At 40.0% G+C, this 18,673-nt stretch overlaps 3 protein-coding genes across 3 annotated transcripts; 1 reads left to right on the forward strand and 2 right to left on the reverse strand.

Moving 5' to 3' along the window:
- Positions 1 to 5,476: 5,476 nt before the first annotated feature.
- On the forward strand, positions 5,477 to 10,785 carry LOC111199823 (disease resistance protein RPV1). The gene is made up of 5 exons (XM_022690265.2): positions 5,477 to 6,359; positions 6,641 to 7,772; positions 7,845 to 8,255; positions 8,337 to 9,926; positions 10,001 to 10,785. Exons 1-5 carry the CDS (start codon positions 5,884 to 5,886, stop codon positions 10,550 to 10,552), a joined length of 4,161 nt encoding a protein of 1,386 aa, XP_022545986.1. The 5' UTR covers positions 5,477 to 5,883; the 3' UTR covers positions 10,553 to 10,785.
- Positions 10,786 to 11,190: 405 nt separating this feature from the next.
- LOC106361954 (glycosyltransferase family 92 protein At1g27200) lies at positions 11,191 to 13,582 on the reverse strand. The gene has a single exon (XM_013801767.3). It carries the CDS (start codon positions 13,253 to 13,255, stop codon positions 11,561 to 11,563), a length of 1,695 nt encoding a protein of 564 aa, XP_013657221.2. The 5' UTR covers positions 13,256 to 13,582; the 3' UTR covers positions 11,191 to 11,560.
- Positions 13,583 to 15,834: 2,252 nt separating this feature from the next.
- On the reverse strand, positions 15,835 to 18,241 carry LOC111199824 (TORTIFOLIA1-like protein 4). The gene is made up of 3 exons (XM_022690266.2): positions 16,708 to 18,241; positions 16,253 to 16,614; positions 15,835 to 16,136 (listed from the first exon to the last, which is right to left on the reverse strand). The coding sequence occupies exons 1-3, from the start codon at positions 18,091 to 18,093 to the stop codon at positions 16,124 to 16,126; spliced, it is 1,761 nt and encodes a 586-aa protein (XP_022545987.1). The 5' UTR covers positions 18,094 to 18,241; the 3' UTR covers positions 15,835 to 16,123.
- Between the last annotated feature and the right edge of the window lie 432 nt (positions 18,242 to 18,673).

Raw genomic sequence — 18,673 nt, forward strand, 5'->3', positions numbered from 1 at the left:
ATACGTCCAGGTGATGAATGGAAGACCGCTTTCAAAACGCGGGAGGGTCTTTTTGAGTGGACAGTCATGCCTTTTGGACTCTCTAATGCACCTAACACGTTTATGAGAGTCATGAATCAGGCGCTTCGCCCTTTCATTGGCAAGTATGTGGTCGTTTACTTTGACGACATCTTGATCTTTAGCAAAGATTTGTCAAGCCACTTATCGCACTTACGAAGCGTCCTCGAAGTTCTACGACGTGAGAAGCTCTATGCCGCGGTTCACAAATGTGTTTTTGGGGTGGATCACGTACTCTTCTTGGGGTATATCGTTTCCGACAAAGGTTTACAAGTCGACCCTAGCAAGGTGGAAGCTATTCAATCTTGGCCTACGCCTCGTTCTATCACGGAGATAAGAAGTTTTCACGGTCTCGTTTCATTCTATAGACGATTCGTACACCACTTTAGTAATATTGCAGCGCCTCTTACGGATTGTATGAAAGGCTCTTCGTTTGTTTGGACGACAGAGGCTAATAAAGCCTTTGAGGATCTTAAGCAACGACTTGTCTCTGCTCAGATATTGGCCTTGCCAGACTTCACTCAAGTGTTCGAGCTACACTGTGATGCGTGTAAGTTCGGGATTGGTGCAGTCCTTAGCCAGTTAGGACGCCCCATTGCTTTCTTTAGCGAGAAGATAGCAGGCTCCCGCGCTAGTTATAGTACATACGACGTGGAATTTTATGCTATTGTCCAGGCCATTAAACATTGGAGACATTATCTTTTCTATCAAGAATTCATTCTTTATACTGATCATGATGCCCTCAAGCACTTGGGGAGTCAAGATAAAATTTCTTCACGTCATGCCTCATGGATAGCGTTCCTTCAGCAATTCACGTTTGTGATAAAACACATGGCGGGCAAGTCCAATAAGGTCGCGGACGCGTTAAGCCGCAGGCATTCCTTGGTGGCAACGTTACAGGTTTCGGTGCCGGGCTTTGCTATCTTGCCGGATCTGTATGCATCGGACCCATATTTTGGTCCTATTTGGTTGACTTTACAAGATGGTATTCACTCCGAGTATGTTTTACAAGATGGCTTTCTGTTTAGGGGAAATTGTTTGTGCATTCCGGAGAGCAGTTTACGACTTAAGATCATCAAAGAGTTGCATGAGGAAGGGCACGTCGGTCGGGATCGAACACTACAGTTGGTTGTTGATGCATATTTTTGGCCGTCGCTACGCAGGGACGTCTATCGCTTTGTGGCGCGTTGTGTTATTTGTCAGCGATCTAAAGGTCACGCATCTAACTCTGGTCTATACTTACCACTTCCTATCCCAACTCAGCCGTGGACCGATGTTAGTATGGATTTCGTTTTGGGTCTTCCTCGCACTCAACGTGGTCATGATTCTATCTTTGTGGTGGTTGATCGTTTTTCAAAGATGGCTCATTTTATTCCTTGTAAAAAGACTACTGATGCAGTGCAAGTGGCTGGGCTCTTCTTCCGAGAGATCTATCGACTTCATGGTTTGCCATTGTCAATTGTGTCGGACAGGGACTCTCGGTTTCTAAGTCATTTTTGGCGTTCCCTTTGGCGACTTCTTCGTACAAGCCTTGATATGAGCTCCGCCTATCACCCACAATCTGATGGTCAGACAGAGGTCACTAACCGAACGTTGGGAGATATGCTTCGTTGTCTGGTCGTCGACAACATAAGGACTTGGGATTCAGTCTTATGCCAGGTCGAATTCGCTCACAACCATGATATCAACAAGAGTACACGTTTCAGTCCTTTCCGCGTCGTATATGGTGTCATTCCGCGTGGTCCCCTGGCTCTAGGCGTGGCTCCGGATATGTCCCGGGATCATGGTCAAGCTTTGGATTTTGTGGCTACTGTATCGTCTATACATGCTCAAGTCCACGACAATCTACAGCTCTCTTCGGCAAAATATAAAGCCAGTGCTGATCGCCATAAACGAGATGTGCAGTTCAAGGTTGGAGATCGTGTGTGGGCAGTCCTCACGCGTGAGCGTTTTGCGGCTGGAGAGTATAACAAGTTGAAATCACGGAAGATAGGTCCTTTGGAAGTAGTCGAGAAGATTAATGCTAATGCTTATCGTCTTCTATTGCCCCCGGATGCAAGGTTCTCTGACGTTTTTAACGTTAAACACCTCATCCCATTTGTTGCTCAAGACGACCCTGAAGATCCGAGGTCGGATCTTTCCTCACCCCGGGTGACCTGATGCAGCGTGGATCTTACTTTCCTTTTCGGTTTTGGCTTTCTTTTCCTTTTCCGTTTTAACCTTAAGATAAACGTTAGTTTTCCTTTTTATGTTAGGTCTTAAACCCTAAAGACTTAGGACTTTACATTAGCTATATATAGTCATCTCTTGGCTTTGTAAGAGGGACACATTATTATTGATTTATAAAAAACAGAGCTTTGGCTTTAAACTCTTGATTACGGCTAGTTCATTGGTTGAACTCAACGGATTCAAGTCATAGGTACTTTTGGGGATTCTCAACTAAACAATCGTTCCTATTCTATCGGTTACTCTATCAACCTCGGATCACATACAAAAGGCCGTCCACTACAGCACATGTAAAGTAGTACCGGGGTATGTTCATGTCCGCCAGTTTTCTCCACCTGTTTTTATCAAAGAAAGAAAAATACTGAGAAACCCGATATACCTACTGTCACAAATTGAACAGAGAGATTCAGACTTGTTAATAGTAGGATTGAACTCGTAAACATCCGCCTAAGCAGCGCTATCATATCTTCCACCAATGAACACGATCTTTCCGCCATCGAGCACCGCGAGGCCGAAACCGCCCTTCAAAGGCCCAGGGACGGGAGGGATCCGTCCCAGTTTGTTAGCGGAGCATTCGAAAACTTCCCAGTACCCGTCATCAACTAGAACACACATTAACTCTTCCACCGATCCCGTCAACTTTCGAACGGCCGCGTAATGCTCGCTCCTGAGGAATCTTCTCCATCGCCAGCACACCTGAGATATGATCTGAAAGATAGAGCGCGAGTTTCGCGAGAAGCACAGCTCTGCTACGTCATCCTCCAAGCCTGGTATTAACGATGACTCCGCCATTGTTACTTGTCCTTCACGTATTGCATCTTTAGCTTAGTTTTCTCGGTTATTCGATATTTTGGCTAATAAAATTAGCTACCACATTAAAATTTAAAACTATATCTACTTTGATTTTGGTTTATATACTACCAGTATTTAGTTTATTAATATCTTTATCTTTTATAATATCATAGGTTATATGATTAAAAATTAGATTTAACAAAACATAAAATATTTCAGTACCCTAACTTTTAGAAATAGAATATTTCTGTTTTATTTAACTATTAATAAAATAATTACTTAAAATAAAAAATTATTATTATAATTTTCACAAAATAAAAATAAGAAAAGTCAAATAACTAATTTTCAGCGCAAATACTTGTCAATGAAAACTTTTACTTAAATTAGAATAACAAATTATTCAAATTAACATCTCAAATATCAAGATCATATTAATAAATAAACTAATATATATCATCAATTATATTATATAATTTACATGTAATTATACTAATATATTGTAATTAATAGGTTTATCCGATATGATCAGTTTATATCTTGAATTACATCTATTTATTGCGATTTCTTAAAAGGAACATGCATTTGATTTATATGGTATTTCCAATTAGAAAAAGAGTTACAAAATGGTTAAATTAAGTACATAATATTTCTATTTTACATAACATTATTTTATAGTAATTTTAACATTTTAATGTATTTGAATATTTAATAGAAATATATTTATAACGATTAAATGATACAAATTTTAATATTAGTATAATTATATGTAAATTACATAATTATAATGACTAAAATAAAAAGTAAATAGTGTTTTGAAATTTTGAATAGTGATTAGCGAATTATTTATATTCTTAAAATTTGAAAGTTTGAAAACTAGAAAAAAAAACAAAAACAAAAATCCCAAAATTCGAAAGCTTAAAGGCATCTCGTAGATGCCTATGGCATTAGACCAAATGCTAAAGTAGAAGAGCTAGAACATTTTAGCTTTGTACATACAATTATTAGAATACCATAGTTTTCGCTTTTTCGGTGTTCAAATGGGAAAGTGTGTGACGTTTCAGTTTTGTCCCGTACCTAAAAGTCAATGCGATGACTTTATCCGGCATGAGCTGAAAATAGATAGTGGGCATTCCTTCTTCTTCAACTGCTGGAAGCGGATCCGACTCAAAGGCCCATTCATGTTTCCTTCGCCACTCCCGTTCCACATATGAAGTCACGTCATCCTTGAGGTTAAAGGATGCACGCATCTCCCAAACCGTTTTATTGTTGATCATGGCCGCTAGAGTCTGTGATACCAAGTCAACAAGAATCCTTATTTTCATCTCCATAGCACCCTGAAAAAGAGATTCATCACTTCAGTAATAACTCTCTTGACAAATTGAAATAGAACATAAGTCGGGAACAACAAACCTTATCGAGATTGAATATAGTGTTGGCATTATCTTTTTTAGTAAGTTAGCATCCCAACTCCTCAACCAGACGGCAGAGACATTGGTTTTGGTGTGTTTCAGACAATTATCATTTGAGAGTTTCTCACATATATTGAAAAAAATCATTCAAATTTTTTTATTTACTTTATTTTCTCTCTCTCTAATTAATATAACAGAGGTGAAACCGAATATATTCTGCACTAAAAATGTAAAGTGATTTCTTATGAAACAAAAGAAAATTTTAAAACAGCATTTTTTAAGAAATGGAGGGAATGTTATATAATTAATTATTTGAATCCCATATTTAGTGGTTTACATTTGATAGATCCTTATAACTCATTTGATTTAGAAGAGTTTCAGTGAAATTGAATCTAATTTACTATATAAACTGTGGAATTTTTAATTAAAGTATCCATTTTACTACTACTATTAAAGCCATCTTTGCATCTCTCCTGAAAACGAGATCTTTTCACTCTTTAACCAATTTTTTTTCAATAATTTGGATCTTTCTGATCAAACTAACCAAATCCATATTTATCTTAAAATAAAATATTTTAGTCATTAAATGATAAATAATTTGTCATATGTCATTAGTACATTGATTTTGAAAGAAAAATAATAAAATATGACATAATTCTCACTTTATTATGACATGTACACTTTCATTTATAAAGTTTGAAAGGTCTAACAATAGTTTCCGGAGTTCAAATGGGAAGTGTGTGACGGTTTCAGAATTGTCCCGTAGCTAAAAGTCAATGCGATGACTTTATCTGGCATGAGCTGAAAATATTTTATCTTAAAATAAAGTGAGATATTTTAGTCATTAAATGATAAATAATTTGTCATATGTCATTAGTACATTGATTTTGAAAAAAAAAATGACATAATTCTCACTTTATTATGATATGTACTCTTTCATTTATAAAGTTTACATTTCGGTAAGATTCTTAAAACAGAATAAAATTTTAAATATTATTTGAAAGGTTTAACAATAGTTTCCGGAGTTCAAATGGGAAGTGTGGACGGTTTCAGAATTGGTCCCGTAGCTAAAAGTCAATGAGTAGGGGGCATTTATTTAATGAATTTAATTTTAAAAAAAAAATCCAAAAAATGCAATTTTGTCGCCGTCTTCCCAAAATCATCAAAAGGTGCTTTGTCGTCGTCTTCATCTTGTAGTCAATCAAGCAAGATCAAATCCAAATTTCTGGAGACTCTCTCTCGATCCTGTGGAAAAACTGATCATGAGACTCTCCACATAGTTGCGTGAGCTCCTCTTTTCACAACCGTCGATTCAGAGCACGAAATCGAACCCCATGGAGTAGTGATTGCAGAGAGATCTGATCTTTTACAGTTTTTGACTTGGAGGAAGAGATCGGAGATGGAGGCTTCCGTTCTTTCGAAGCCGCCGCATAGGTACAAGCACGACGTCTTCCTCAGTTTCCGATCCGAAGAAGACGACTTCTCAGAGCGTCTCCACAACGCGCTGAGAAAAGAGGTCCGTGTCTTCCGAAACGAAGGTATGGAGCAAGGAGGAGGGACTGATGAGAACAACAAACGCCTCTTCAAAGCCATGGAGGACTCAGCTGCCTCCGTCGTCGTCTTCACCCAACACTACGCAGACTCTCGATCGTGCCTAGATGAGCTAGCTACGCTCTGCGATCTCGGAACGTCTCTGGATCGTCCCATTTTGCCGATCTTTTACAAGGTCGATCCCTCTCATGTACGCAAACAGAACGATCATTTCAAGAAAGATTTTGATGAACACAAGAAAATATTTAGCAAGGAAGAGGTACAGAGATGGAGAAAAGCTATGGAATTAGTTGGAAATCTAGCTGGATATGTTTACAAACACAGGTATACCATATAACGACAACAGGTTTTCGATGTTCATAGGACTCTGTTTTATTCTCATACTATTATTTGCAAAGTGATTTTTTATTTATTTAAGCTCTAATTTTTAAAGTTAGACAGGTTAATGTCGTTGTTACCAATAACTGTAAAGTTATGTTTAATTTGGAGCAGTTATATATCGGGACCTTGGAGACAAATAAGCAATGTTGCATCTCCATGTAGACATAGAAGATTAACTGAAGTTTTAAGATGTTTGAATTTTTGTTTCTTTTTTTTTTTTGCAGAGAAGGGACGGTTGATCAGGTTAAGGATGAGGATGACATGATAAAGCTTGTGGTGAAGAAGGTTTTAGCTCAAGTGAGCAACACACCTGAGAAAGTTGGAGAGTACACGGTCGGGCTGGAAACACGTGTGGAGGATTTGATGGATCTTGTGGACGTGAAATCCACTGGTGACGTTCAAGTCCTTGGACTTCACGGTATGGGTGGTATTGGGAAGACTACACTTGCTAAACGCTTCTATAACCTGATCCTCGAGAACTTTGAGGACCACCGATGTTTCATCTCTAACGTTAGACAAGAATCATCAGACGGCTTGCTCAATCTACAGAAGACTTTCATCAAGTCACTATTCGGTTCGGTACCTGAAATAGAAGATGTTAACAGTGGCCGGGACAAGATAAGAGGGAGAGTTCGTGAGAAGAAGATTCTTGCGGTTTTAGATGATGTTGATAACGTAGACCAGGTTGATGCGCTGGTTGGTGAAAGAAGTTGGTATGGTAAAGGAAGTGTTATCATCATTACAACCAGAGATGAAGAGATTCTGAGTAGGCTCTCTGTGAGCCAAAAGTATGAGGTTAACTGCTTGACTGAGGTGCAGGCCTTGAAGCTGTTTAGTTTCCATTCACTACGGAAAGAAAAACCAACAGAGAAGCTGTTGGAGTTGTCAAAGAAGATTGTCAAGATAACGGGGAAGTTGCCACTTGCTGTTGAAGTGTTTGGTTCGCATATGTACGACAAGAAGGAAGATGAGTGGCTAACTGAACTAGAGAAGCTGGAAAATACCCAACCAGGCGATCTCCAAAGTGTTCTCGCGCTGAGTTTCAAATCTTTAGACGATGAAATGAAGACAGTCTTCCTCGACATTGCGTGTCTCTTCCTTAAAATGGAGATGGCCAAAGAGGAAGTCATGGACGTACTGAAAGGTTGTGGGCTTAACGCTGAGGCTGCTCTCACTGTCCTCAGACAGAAGTCTCTTGTTAAGGTATTGTCAGACAAAGACAATACTCTTTGGATGCATGATCAGATCAGAGACATGGGAATGCAGATGGTCCTTAATGAAAGCCGTGAGGATCCTGAAATGAGAAGTAGACTCTGGGATCGTGGTGAAATCATGAATGTATTAAACTACATGAAGGTATTTTTCTAATCTACAGCAATTATAGTATTTGTAAATTTGGCTTCTATTAACATGATAATGGTATGACAGGGAACAACATCCATCCGAGGAATTGTATTAGACTTCAAAAAGAAGTTTGTGAGGCATGCAACTGCAGTTGAAATAGCATCGAGCAATCTACAAAACAATCCAGGCATCAGCTCTGCGGTTAGCTACGTGAAGAATATGTTTGTAAAGTTTCCAGAAGAGGAAAAGACTAAAACTTCTGAAATCACCATCCCCATAGAGCCTTTTGCACCAATGAAGAAGCTGAGACTTCTTCAGATCAATCATGTGGAGCTTGAAGGAGATCTTAAGCTTCTCCCATCTGAACTCAAGTGGATACAATGGAGAGATTGCCCATTGAAAGACGTTCCATCTGTTTTTCTTTCTGGGCAACTAGCTGTTCTTGATCTTTCAGAGAGTGGAATAAGAAGAGTCCAGACTTTATGGTTCAAGAAGGTAAAGTTTTCTTAATTTCCTCTACCATGGTTTTGAGTTAAAAAGTGTTACTGGTGCTAAAACCCTCTCTACTTTGGACAGGAGGATGAGAACTTGAAGGTTGTAAATATGCGCGGCTGCCACAGCTTAGAAGCCATTCCTGATTTGTCAAACCATAAGGCCTTAGAGAAGCTTGTTTTCGAGGGATGCAAGCTTCTGGTGAAGGTTCCTAGTTCAGTTGGCAATCTGAGTAAATTGCTTCACCTGGACTTCAGTTACTGTTCAAATCTTACTGAGATTCTTGCGGATGTTTCTAGACTGAAGCATCTTGAAAAACTCTTCCTCTCTGGCTGTTCAAATCTGAGTGTGTTGCCAGAAAACATCGGTGCCATGACATGCTTGAAAGAGCTTCTTCTTGATGGAACTGCGATAAAGAACTTACCAGAATCTATTGGTGGTCTTGAAAATCTTGAAAAGCTTAGTCTATTTGGCTGCAGATCTATTCAAGAGCTACCTGATGACCTGGATGCATTGACATCACTGGAGGAGCTAGATCTTAGTGATACTGCACTGAAAACCCTTCCAAGCTCTATTGGAGGACTAATAAATCTCAAGAAGCTGCATTTGATGCACTGCACATCCCTTACTAAGATTCCTGACACTATCAACAAGCTAATATCATTGAAGGAGTTTTTCATCAATGGAAGTGGAGTGGAGGAGCTGCCTCTAAACCTTGGACCACTACAATCTTTGACTGAATTTTCAGCTGGAGGATGCAAATCACTGAAGCAGGTTCCGAGTTCCATTGGTATGTTAAATAATCTCTTCCAACTTGAGTTGGATCACACTCCAATAGTAACTCTACCAGAAGAGACCGGTGACCTGCGCTTTATTCAGAAACTTGAACTGAGGAACTGCAAGTCCCTCAAGTTTCTGCCTAAATCAATAGGAGGTATGGACACACTCCAAAGCTTATACCTTACAGGCTCTGACATTGAAGAACTGCCTGAAGAATTCGGAAAACTCGAAAAACTAGTACTACTCCAAATGAACAAGTGTAAGAAGCTCAAGAGGCTTCCTAACTCATTTGGAGACTTGAAGTCTCTTTATCATCTGTACATGGAGGAAACTTCGGTGGTGGAGTTGCCAGAAAGTTTTGGAAACCTCTCTAAACTAATGACGTTGAAAATGCTGAAGAGACCTCTCTTTAGAAGTGATACTCAAGGTAGTACAAAGAGTTTTGTAATACCAGACTCTTTCTCAAATCTCGAGTCCCTTGAGGAAGTTGATGCTCGTAGTTGGGGAATCACTGGTAAAATCCCTGATGTTTTTGAGAAGCTTACATCTGTGAAGATACTCAACCTTGGGAATAATTATTTCCACAGTCTTCCTTCTAGCCTCAAGAAGTTAACAAATCTCAAAGAGCTTATATTGTATGACTGCCAAGAGCTCACCTGTCTTCCTCCTCTTCCTTGTAACTTGGAGAAGCTTAACTTAGCAGACTGCTTGTCATTGGAGAGTGTATCCAACCTTTCGAAGCTGACGCTGTTGCAAGAACTCAACCTCACAAACTGTAAGAACGTGAATGATATTCCGGGACTAGAGCACTTGAAGGCTCTAAAACGGTTATACATGAGCGGCTGTAACTCCGATTGCTCCGCTTATGTAAAGGAAAGACTCTCCGACTCCAAGGTGATGATTCCCACACACTCCCTCAGAATCTCAACTACCTTAAACTAACAACTTGCTTCTCTTTCTCATTACAGGCTTCTTTGAAAATGCTGAGGAACTTGAGCGTGCCTGGAGACAAAATCCCACACTGGTTCTCGCAAGGACCAGTCAGGTATATAGCTCAGCCGAACCGAGAGCTGAAAGGCGTAATCATTGCTGTTGTTGTGTCTGTTAGCCAACAAAGCAAAGATGACTTCCATGTCCCTGATGTGTTGGGGATTCAAGCCCAAATTCTCCAACTTGATAAAGTCTTGGTCAACCACACGTTGAACCTCACTGGAGGGCCGAGGACAAGTGATGATCAGCTTCACATCTGCCGGTACTCGCAGCACTACCCAATGGTTTCGATGTTGAAAGAAGGGTACACCATACAGGTGATCAAACAGAAGATGTTGATCAAACAAGACGCTGACCTAAAGATGCATGGGATCCATCTGGTTTACGAGGGGGATGATGATTTGGGAGCCGAAGAAAGTGACTGTGTGACGGATCAGACAATGCAAACCGTTTCTCAGAAACTTGCCAACTTTTTCGGGCCTTGCAAAGACGGTGAAGCCAGCTCACAAGGTGGTTCTACTGTTACATGATATGCTACCACTGAGAAGTTAAGAAACTGCACTCAAACAGGTGCTAATACAAAAACAAAAAAAAGACAAAAGAAAAGTGTTGTTCGTATTTGGAGACATTGTGTGTTTTATTTGTACGTTTTTTTTTTCAATTTCCTCCTTGAAAAACTATTCTCAAGCTTGTTTGCTTCTTTAACTTTCCTTTACAATCAATATAAAAAAAACAAAAAGAGGAGACTCTTTGTTTCCCATGATTTCCTGAGCATTCTTTTAGAACTGAACGTAAGTAGCAGGCTGTTAAGTTAATAATCTTGCCAAGTGATGTCAAGACTGAAGGGATTTTAGTTTCAAAGTCTTGAATCAACTTAATAACAAATAGTTGACTTTCACAGCTTGTTGTCACAGTATCAAAGAAGAGAGACCAGCATGTTATCAAAAGGAAATGGTGAAAGGCGATGGCATTATTCAAAGATAAGTGACAGTAACATAACGTTTCCTTATAACCCCACAATTCATCCAAAATATATCATCACAACACAAGACCAAATGCCATCCAATGCATAACTTTAAAATTTAATATTGACAGTCGAATCAAAAGCTTATTCAATTATTAACTCCAAGATCAAATGCCAAGAACTTGTTAGCTTTGTTGCATCCAATTAAGAAACAAGGCACAATCAATCTTTCTCATTTCATACATTCCAAAGATTAAATTAATGACCTAAACGAATGTACAGAACTTTACAGCAAGCAGGACAGAAGAAAAACAAGAACACTAAAAAATAAGAAAAGTGGTATAACTAACAAAGAACCCCCAAAAAACAACTTAAATTTTCAGTGTCACCAAGATTTACAGATGTGGTAAAAAAACTCTTAAGAAACAAAACATTAGTAACCATTTCAACTCCCCCAAAAAAGAACCAATTAAATAACTAATAAGTAAACTATTAATGTCGTGTTGGCATGTATACTCGTCAAATGTACACCTGAAGTTAACCTCAGAACCCAACTAAAAAAGAATTAAAGTCATCATTCTTGTAGTTGCCTCTGCCAAGGCAAATAGCCAGTCACTTGATCAGCAAAACTCGACAAAACCAAATCCTTCAAACCAGTATCCCAAACCTCACAGAACCGTCTCTTCCAATCCACCGGCTCAACCGCCTCCGTCCCTAGCCCCGGAGCTCGGTCTTTAGACCCTTGGTTCTGATTCTCTCGCCAGTCCACAACATAAGTCGCCACTCTCCTCTCAAACTTCGCTTTAAAAGTCTCCCACACTTGGTACTTGTAATGGTTCACAACCGCAACGCTCTCCACCAAACTCACATGCCCCACACCTTCCCTCATCTGAAAATGATGTACTTCGTTTAGCAACGAGCTCGTCAGCAGTTCTGGTCGGATTATAGACTTATGTCTCTCCGGGTTCGCTTGTCTACAAGTGTACCCCACCGTCACGCCTTGTGACGGAACCGAGGTTAAACCGGACGGACCGTAGCTATGACATTCGGTTCTAATCTCTCCAACCAAACCCCACGAAGTGTAGTTAGACACAAGAGAGGATAAAGCGTTTTTGCTAGGTAAGCCTTGAGAGCGATGCGTAGGGAAGTAGTAGAACTCGTCCACGTCGAAGAACCCGACCCAGTTGCATTCACTTTTAGCTCTAACCGCGCAATGAGAGAAACCAGCTTCTTGCGTCTTGATCCACGGCCAAACGTGTCGGCTCACGTTGTAACTCTCCGAGTTAAGCAATTTAATCTCCTCTTGAATATCGTCGTCGCTGTTGTTGTCGTATATAAACCAACGCTCGACGCCTAACCACGAGTGGTACATTATCCATTCGCGCAAGAAGGGAGCTTGGTTCCATAGCATCGTGCAAACGCAAAGCTCATGCTTCTTCTTCACCTTCACGATGGAATCTGAACCGTAGATTCTCGCGACGGATGGTAAAGCAGGCGTGGATCTTCCTCTTACTCTTACACTCACACTCACACGAAACGGCTCCGGATTTAGCTTCAAGCTCTCTGGCAAAACACACCTCACTACCTCTTGCGCCGCAGCGAGAGCTTGCGTGAGTAAAACTTCGACACGTGTCTCGAAATGGCATTTGTAGTTAGAAGGATCTGACTCCTTGTGGGGTCTTCGAGTCAACCCTTTGACAAACACAACCACCGTGTCTCCGTCGCCGTCGGCGTCAACCACCGCGTCGTAAACAACTTTTGACCAATCATGAACCTTCTCACTCTCTCTCGTATCTCCACGGGATTGGATATTAACAGAGGAAGAGTAGTTCAAAGGAGCATTTGGGCATCGAACTATCGATCTGAACTCGTCGAGTTCGTCGCTAGAGATCGACGGCAAAGCCAAAGTCTCTTCCTTTCTTCCTCCGTGGTAAACACAGACTAAGTCTTTCTTCACGCCTTTCTCGATTTTGGTCGAGAGAATGAGAAGGAGGTGGTCTGGGAACTGGACTCTGTCTTCGACTCTCAATGGAGGGAATAATCTAGCGTGAAGGGAACGGTCCATTGAAGATGAGACGGAGAGAGCAGGGAGACGAAGAGAGGGTCTCAGAGAATCGGAACGGACGGAGATTCGGTTGGAGGATAAGAAGAAGAGCAAGACGAAGAAAGAACAGAGGCTTATTGTTAGATACCTTGGAGACAAGAACTGTGGTTTTAATTGTTGCTGTCTGTTTCGAACTTTCCTCTTCTTCCCATTCTCGTACTCCATCTTCTTCGTTCTCCACTAAAGTTTTATAAAAATCGAAACTTTTTCTTCCGGGTTGGTTAGAACAGAACAGGTTGCTTTAATAACTGGTGTTTAACTCGGGAGGAGAGATCTGGTGTTTGCGCCGGCAGACAAAAGTACTTTGTAAGAGTAGAAGTAAAGTAGGGAATATATATTTTTTGAAATAATCGGTTTGTGATGAGTTGCGTTAAGCGGCGTCGTTTTGAATAATATTGGAAGCCACCGATTAGTCCTAATCATTTTCCTACATTTGGGGTTGGTTAATTAATTAATTAAGGAGTGTTTACGTCATTTTCTAATGGCTTAATGATTTTTGCTAGTTTAATAATGAATGTGAGAAAGATGATGATGCTATAACAACGTGGACTACTCTAGAAACTTTTTTAATTTGTTAAATGTTTTGGGTTTGAAAAAAAAGAAGAGGAGAGATGTATGATTCTTCTCTGATAGTTGTGTTGCGTGGTCTTTTAGATTTTTACGGAAATCAATATCAATTGTTTTCAAAGATTCGCCGGAGGAGAGGACCAAACTTGTTGGCACAATGCATGATTGAGATTGAATTATCAAGGCTGCTTATGTGTGTAGCTAAACAATAGGTCGGTGTGGAAAAGTATGGTTGATGAGTTTGAATGTTTGACATCCGAATTAAAAAAACATAATTACATATTTCAGTATAATTCTTTGATCGATCTAATTCCTTCATATAATATACTACTATCTTTAATTTCTTCTTCAGAAGTTAAACATGTTCTGGTAAAACAAAACTTGGTGAAGATCACGTTTTGTCACTAATAAGTATGTTCGACAACAAACTCATCACTATTTCGAAATTTAAAATAATATTTTTTTATTGCCGTTTTTTGGATTGTTAGCTAATTTAGTAGTTTACAATGCAAAGTAGAAAATCTATTAAGTGATGTCTCTTAGTTAAATAAATAATATCAGCTTCTTTCGTCCTATTACAAGGTAGGTCTTGATGAATGTGACGCTGAGGGTGATTGCTATTCATCCATCTCGTGTTGCCGACCTCAGTAGCAACGTTCATTCGATCGGTGAGTTTCAAGAAGAACATAAAATTTTGCTTAGGGTATAGTAAACTGTTTTGTGTCGTTTGGTATATGAGATATTTTGTTGTTAAGTTTGTCGTATATAACCGACTCCCAGTATTTCATTTCATCTTTTAATGTATCATTGACTTTGATACGTGTTTACGTGTGTTTTGTGAGATTAGTATTGTATTCCTATGCAATATATACTAGGAAGAAAGTGGGATGAATTAGGTATATAAATCGAACTGATTATCAATTATGCAAAGCAAACATAGTTTGTTTAATCGGAGTGCTGATCTTTTTAATCGTATATTGATTGATTCTGTAATGAGTCATAATTAAAAGAAGAAAGGTTCGATCAAAAAAAAAATTAAAAGAAGAAAGGTTACCAGATTTGGGAATGAGGAACGTGGAGATTAGGTAGAGGGTTTAAGATAGTGAGAAGTTGCTTAGAATAGCTGGAATCATGTTCCTTTGTTCTCTCCCTTATTTTCTTTTATATATATATATATAACTTATAAGATTATAACTAATGATTGATGTACAAGAAAAACGATAAGAGAGGAATGTGTCTTCCATTACAATTATACATTCATCATTTTATTCCTCTTCTTGTATGTTATTCTTGTTGGGCTCTTCTTTTCCGAATGATTACATTAAAACCAATAAATCCAGCAACATTCTTCATTCCGTTCTCCCAGCTTTTGTTTTTTCTTGTTTATCACTTCTTATATCTTCAATCATAGCGCCCATAATTTGTTCATCCACCACATGCACATGTTATTATCCATACTGAGTCAAACAACTCAGAGACAAAATCAAAATATAGTAGCTAGCCCACGGTGTATGCAGAGAGTAATGATGATCTGATGATCAAACGTATGCACACAAAACGTCTGATGATCAAATGAATGGTGGGATATGGTAGCTTCTCATTTCTCAACTAAAGAAATGGGAACCATCAAGCACTAAGATCACCCACGCCCTTCCAAAGGCAAGAGTGGGATCAACCCTGATAAGAGACATGTAAACCTGAGTTGCGTTTATTGAGAGAGTTGGGATTAACTTACACATCTGAACAATCTTCATTGCCTGTTTGTTTATTGTCTATTTTATAGTTGATTATTGTTCCCAAACATTTGCCGCTACGAGTTTGGAACCAATGTGTTTTGGTTATTTTCCTTTTTATGTCCGTACCACAATGGCAAAACTCAATAAATTTTATTCACGCTTGAAATTCAAATATCACAATATTCCACAATGCGTGGTCCACAAGTTACAACCAAACCAAAGTTAATCTCCGAACATGGGCCCAACTGGGGCGGCCCGAAAAGAGACCTCAAAACACGTTTGGGATATAATACAGTAGCTGATCACTTAATTTTTGACTTGGCAAATGGATTGAAGTGAAGTATGTGTATTGTCCCAATTCTTCATATAGCAACCACTAAATTCTTGTCTTCCCGGAAGATCTTAGTATTAGATAAGACAGAGTAAACACAAATCTAGACATTCTCTCTGTCCATGGTTTTGAGATAACTCTAATGAGTAATGACACATTACAATAAAAATCATTTTTATTCACATGCATTTAATCCTTGAAGCTCTATTGATTCACTCGCTGATTAAATTATTAGATTATTTCTTCTTCTTTTTTACAAGAGAAAGCTTACTATGACGTGTGTGAGAGTAGACAAGTCAAACATGCGGTTGAAGCAAAGCATCGAATATGAGATTTGGATTTTTCATTGTCACCGTCTGTGTCAGTCTGGTCAGCTTCTATTTTACTTCAATCTCCGCATCACTCTCTTCCCCTATTAATACAAATAATCAATTACTTATGTGCACTCTCTCTCCTTTACTTCAAGTAGACAATCTGAATATACAAACAAGCTAACCACCGAGGAAAGCAACTAAAAAATGGTTTTACCTGGTTGTTGGTTTCTGTAGTGTTGTATGCATAGAGTCTTGAAACTGGTTTCTTCCTGAACTCTTTTGAAAAACAGAACCTCTCTTTTGCATCCCCTGGTCCAAACTGTTCTCATGCGCAGCCGTTTCACTGGCTGTGCTTCTGGTTTGCATTGGTCTCTCCTCTGCTTTTCTCCAGTACTTGTGACTTAAAAACTCTGCACCAGGTAGTTTTGAACAACTCTCCCCTCCACAGCTACTAGTCTTAGGTACTCTCCCGTTTGAAACCGCAAGATCGCATGATATTTCATCCAAAGCCATCTCTAGACCGCTTACTCGAGACTCCAGAGACTGGATCCCACTCTGTGAGCTTCCCATAAATTTCTACATCCAAAAGTATTTCAGTGAGGTTTGACCCATCTATAACATTCCTAAACCAAACATTTTATCTAACATTTAAAGACCAATTATGTATACCTGAAGTAGCTCTAAGAGACTGGACTGCTGGTTCTCAATCATAGCAAGCTGCTCACGTATCAAAGAGAGTTCCTCACTATCTTTTCTGATCTCATCAACACCATCTTTACCATTCTTGACAACAGAATCACAAGAATCATCACCATCCTCACTGCATGGTGCCACCCTAGAGCCAGACCTCAAACCACAACCAAAGACATGCACTTTCTTATCTTCCTTGCTTTTCTCAGAGATTGTATGTTTGATTATTGTATCTGCTCCCCCTGACTTCACCTTCTCCTCCTCCCTAGAAGCTACTGACACGGTCACATTCCTTCTTGGAAGATTCTCTTTTTGTTGTCTAGTTGCTACATATGATCTATGCGTTGACCTCTTGATCATAGGCGTTGACTTCTTTAATCTTGAAGACTTGAAACCAACGTCAATGTTGGAAGATGTACATGGAGACAACAAGGCTTCGTCTACATCATTGGCCACTTCTTTCCACTGACTCAACGCTCTGTTCATAGTCTCTCTCACACTCTTCACCTTATCAAACCTTCTGCTCTCCAGAGCCGCCGTGCAAGCTTTCTTGTATTCCCACGCCAACTCCTCCTCCGCCGCCGAGACTCTACTCAACCCCTCCGCCGCGGCTTTCCTCGCCGCCCAATCTTCGCTGCTCAGAAACTCAACCAAAACCGGAACTAACCAATCCAAAACCGGTTTACTTCCAGCGCCACCGGCGGTGATGATACTACCCACGGCGCTTAAAAGCGCCGCCTTCGCCTTGAAAGCCTCGCTCTTTAGCAGCTTCCCGATCTTCGGGAGAGACTTCCTCAACTGCTCCGGTTCAGGGTCCGTCGCGGCTTCCACCGACGCCGCCAAGCACACCGCCGCTCCGGTCTGCACGTTCGAGTCGCCTTCTTGGATCAGCGTCTCTATAAGCGGTTTCGCGACGGAGGCGAACAGCTGCGTCGTGACGTGAGCGGATATGTCGGCGGTAGCGGCGGCGCAGGCGGAGCGAACGGAGGAGTCGGGGTCTCTGAGACGGCGGATGACGGTGGAGACCATCTTGGAGAGGTGAGGAGAGAGAGACTCGCCGTGGTGGCGAGACATGAGCGACAAGACGGCGACGGAGTGTTTTCTCACCGGAGATTTAGATGAGGAGTCGGTGTTGTGGATGCAGTTGAGGAAAGAAGCGAAGGAGTCGTGAGTGAGGTTTCTGGCGATGGAGTCGAGCTCCGCCGCGGCGAGAGATAAGGTGTCGCGGTCGGCGAGCTTGTTGAGGCAAGCGATGACTCGTTGCTTCAGGTCAGGGGGAGACTGGGAGTGAGAACTCGGGGAAGAGGAAGACGCCGGAGATAAAGAAACCGGCGGACTCGCCGGGAATCGTCCGTTAACAGACATGTTTACTCTGTTTTTGAGTCTCTGGTTTGAGATTTCTGAAGGACGTGTTAATATGGCGGCAGATAAAACTCTGGTTGGGTAATGTGTTTTTTTTAAATACTAACTTAGAGAGAGATGTCGATAAATAATTAAATAATATTTTATTATCAGATTATTATTACTAACAAAAAATAATAATCTTTATAAATCTAAGGCTTCGAATCCAATGGTAACCCGCTTCCTGCCCCGCAGTTATACAAAAATCTTTATATATATCTTATATATATATATATTTATAACTGTTAGAACCGCATCACAATTAAATCGTTTATTGCGCACCGCTCAACTCATACTCACCATTCTGAACCTAAATTGGATTTGAAGAAATCGTCATTGGTGTGTTTTGTTTTTCTTACAGATAATAGTGTAGGTCAGAAAGATTCTGTCCTTTTTGATGTCGTGTTAAATCCTTACAAAAAGTAAACTATAATATATATATATATATGTGATATTTACAAATTCGAATGAAATGTTGGCGAAAACAAAATCAATGATTTTGATTCAACAATAGCAAATGCATTACTACCAATACCTAATAATT

The sequence above is a fragment of the Brassica napus genome, chromosome A8 (assembly GCF_020379485.1).
Source record: "Brassica napus cultivar Da-Ae chromosome A8, Da-Ae, whole genome shotgun sequence".
Classification (NCBI taxonomy): domain Eukaryota; kingdom Viridiplantae; phylum Streptophyta; class Magnoliopsida; order Brassicales; family Brassicaceae; genus Brassica; species Brassica napus.